Raw genomic sequence first — 735 nt, forward strand, 5'->3', positions numbered from 1 at the left:
GTCCCGAGAGCCCACCGGCACGTGAACCGCGCCGGGCTCCGCTGTCGCCGACAACCAAAGCAGTAAGTCTGTCGTGTTTCCGTCGCAGGTGTCGCTGATGGGATCTGGTGCGGTGCACAGCCCGGGCAGGGCCCGAGGCGCGCCACAGGCTTGGGTTAACGACCCCTTCCCCGCGGAGCCTCTTACGATGGCGCTGTCTGGCAAAGTGGATGTCACATTTCTAAAATATCAAAATTTTCTTCAACCTTTCGCAGTGAGTCAGGTAAGACTGAGGCTCTGGAGAGTTTCAGTTGCCGAAATTAGCTCAATGCGGAGAGTGGACGAGTGCAAACGGCCGTTGTGGGCCTCCTGCCGAGGAGCTCCCCGGGGCTGGAGGAATCCCGCTGGATTTCCAAAGAGGTTTTCGGAAGTGACTGGAGGCAAATAACGCTGCGACATATGTTCGTTTACACAAGTCCTAACGGCTGTTCTGTCAGCGTTCACAAACCAGTCGGTGACGCTACGGAAGAGTTCAGTGCTTTTTGGGTGGGATTTACACGACCCATCTCTGGCTTTGCAGCTCCTAAGGGAATCTCGCATTTTACACCCTGAAGATGTAGCGCCTGGTGCTTATTCTTCTGCAATCCAAAGCCATCTGGTAGCTTCTGCTTTAGAGTAGCTGTACCAGTTAGTACTCTCTGAGCTTCAAAGCTCTTCATTCCATCAGTACTATATGAAAAATTACAGCAATGTGAT

At 53.1% G+C, this 735-nt stretch overlaps 1 protein-coding gene across 1 annotated transcript in view; it reads right to left on the reverse strand.

The window, feature by feature from the left end:
- Positions 1–438, reverse strand: part of LOC104287785 (pre-mRNA 3'-end-processing factor FIP1-like) — a 27,205-nt gene extending 26,767 nt beyond the window's left edge. The window contains exons 1-2 of the mRNA XM_009886517.1: positions 295–438; positions 16–220 (exon numbers count right to left, since the gene is read on the reverse strand). Of these exons, the coding sequence (XP_009884819.1) occupies positions 16–220; positions 295–438 (349 nt within the window). The remainder of the gene's footprint in view (positions 1–15; positions 221–294) is intronic.
- Between the last annotated feature and the right edge of the window lie 297 nt (positions 439–735).

The sequence above is a fragment of the Charadrius vociferus genome, unplaced genomic scaffold (genome assembly GCF_000708025.1).
Source record: "Charadrius vociferus isolate BGI_N301 unplaced genomic scaffold, ASM70802v2 scaffold506, whole genome shotgun sequence".
Classification (NCBI taxonomy): Eukaryota; Metazoa; Chordata; class Aves; order Charadriiformes; family Charadriidae; genus Charadrius; species Charadrius vociferus.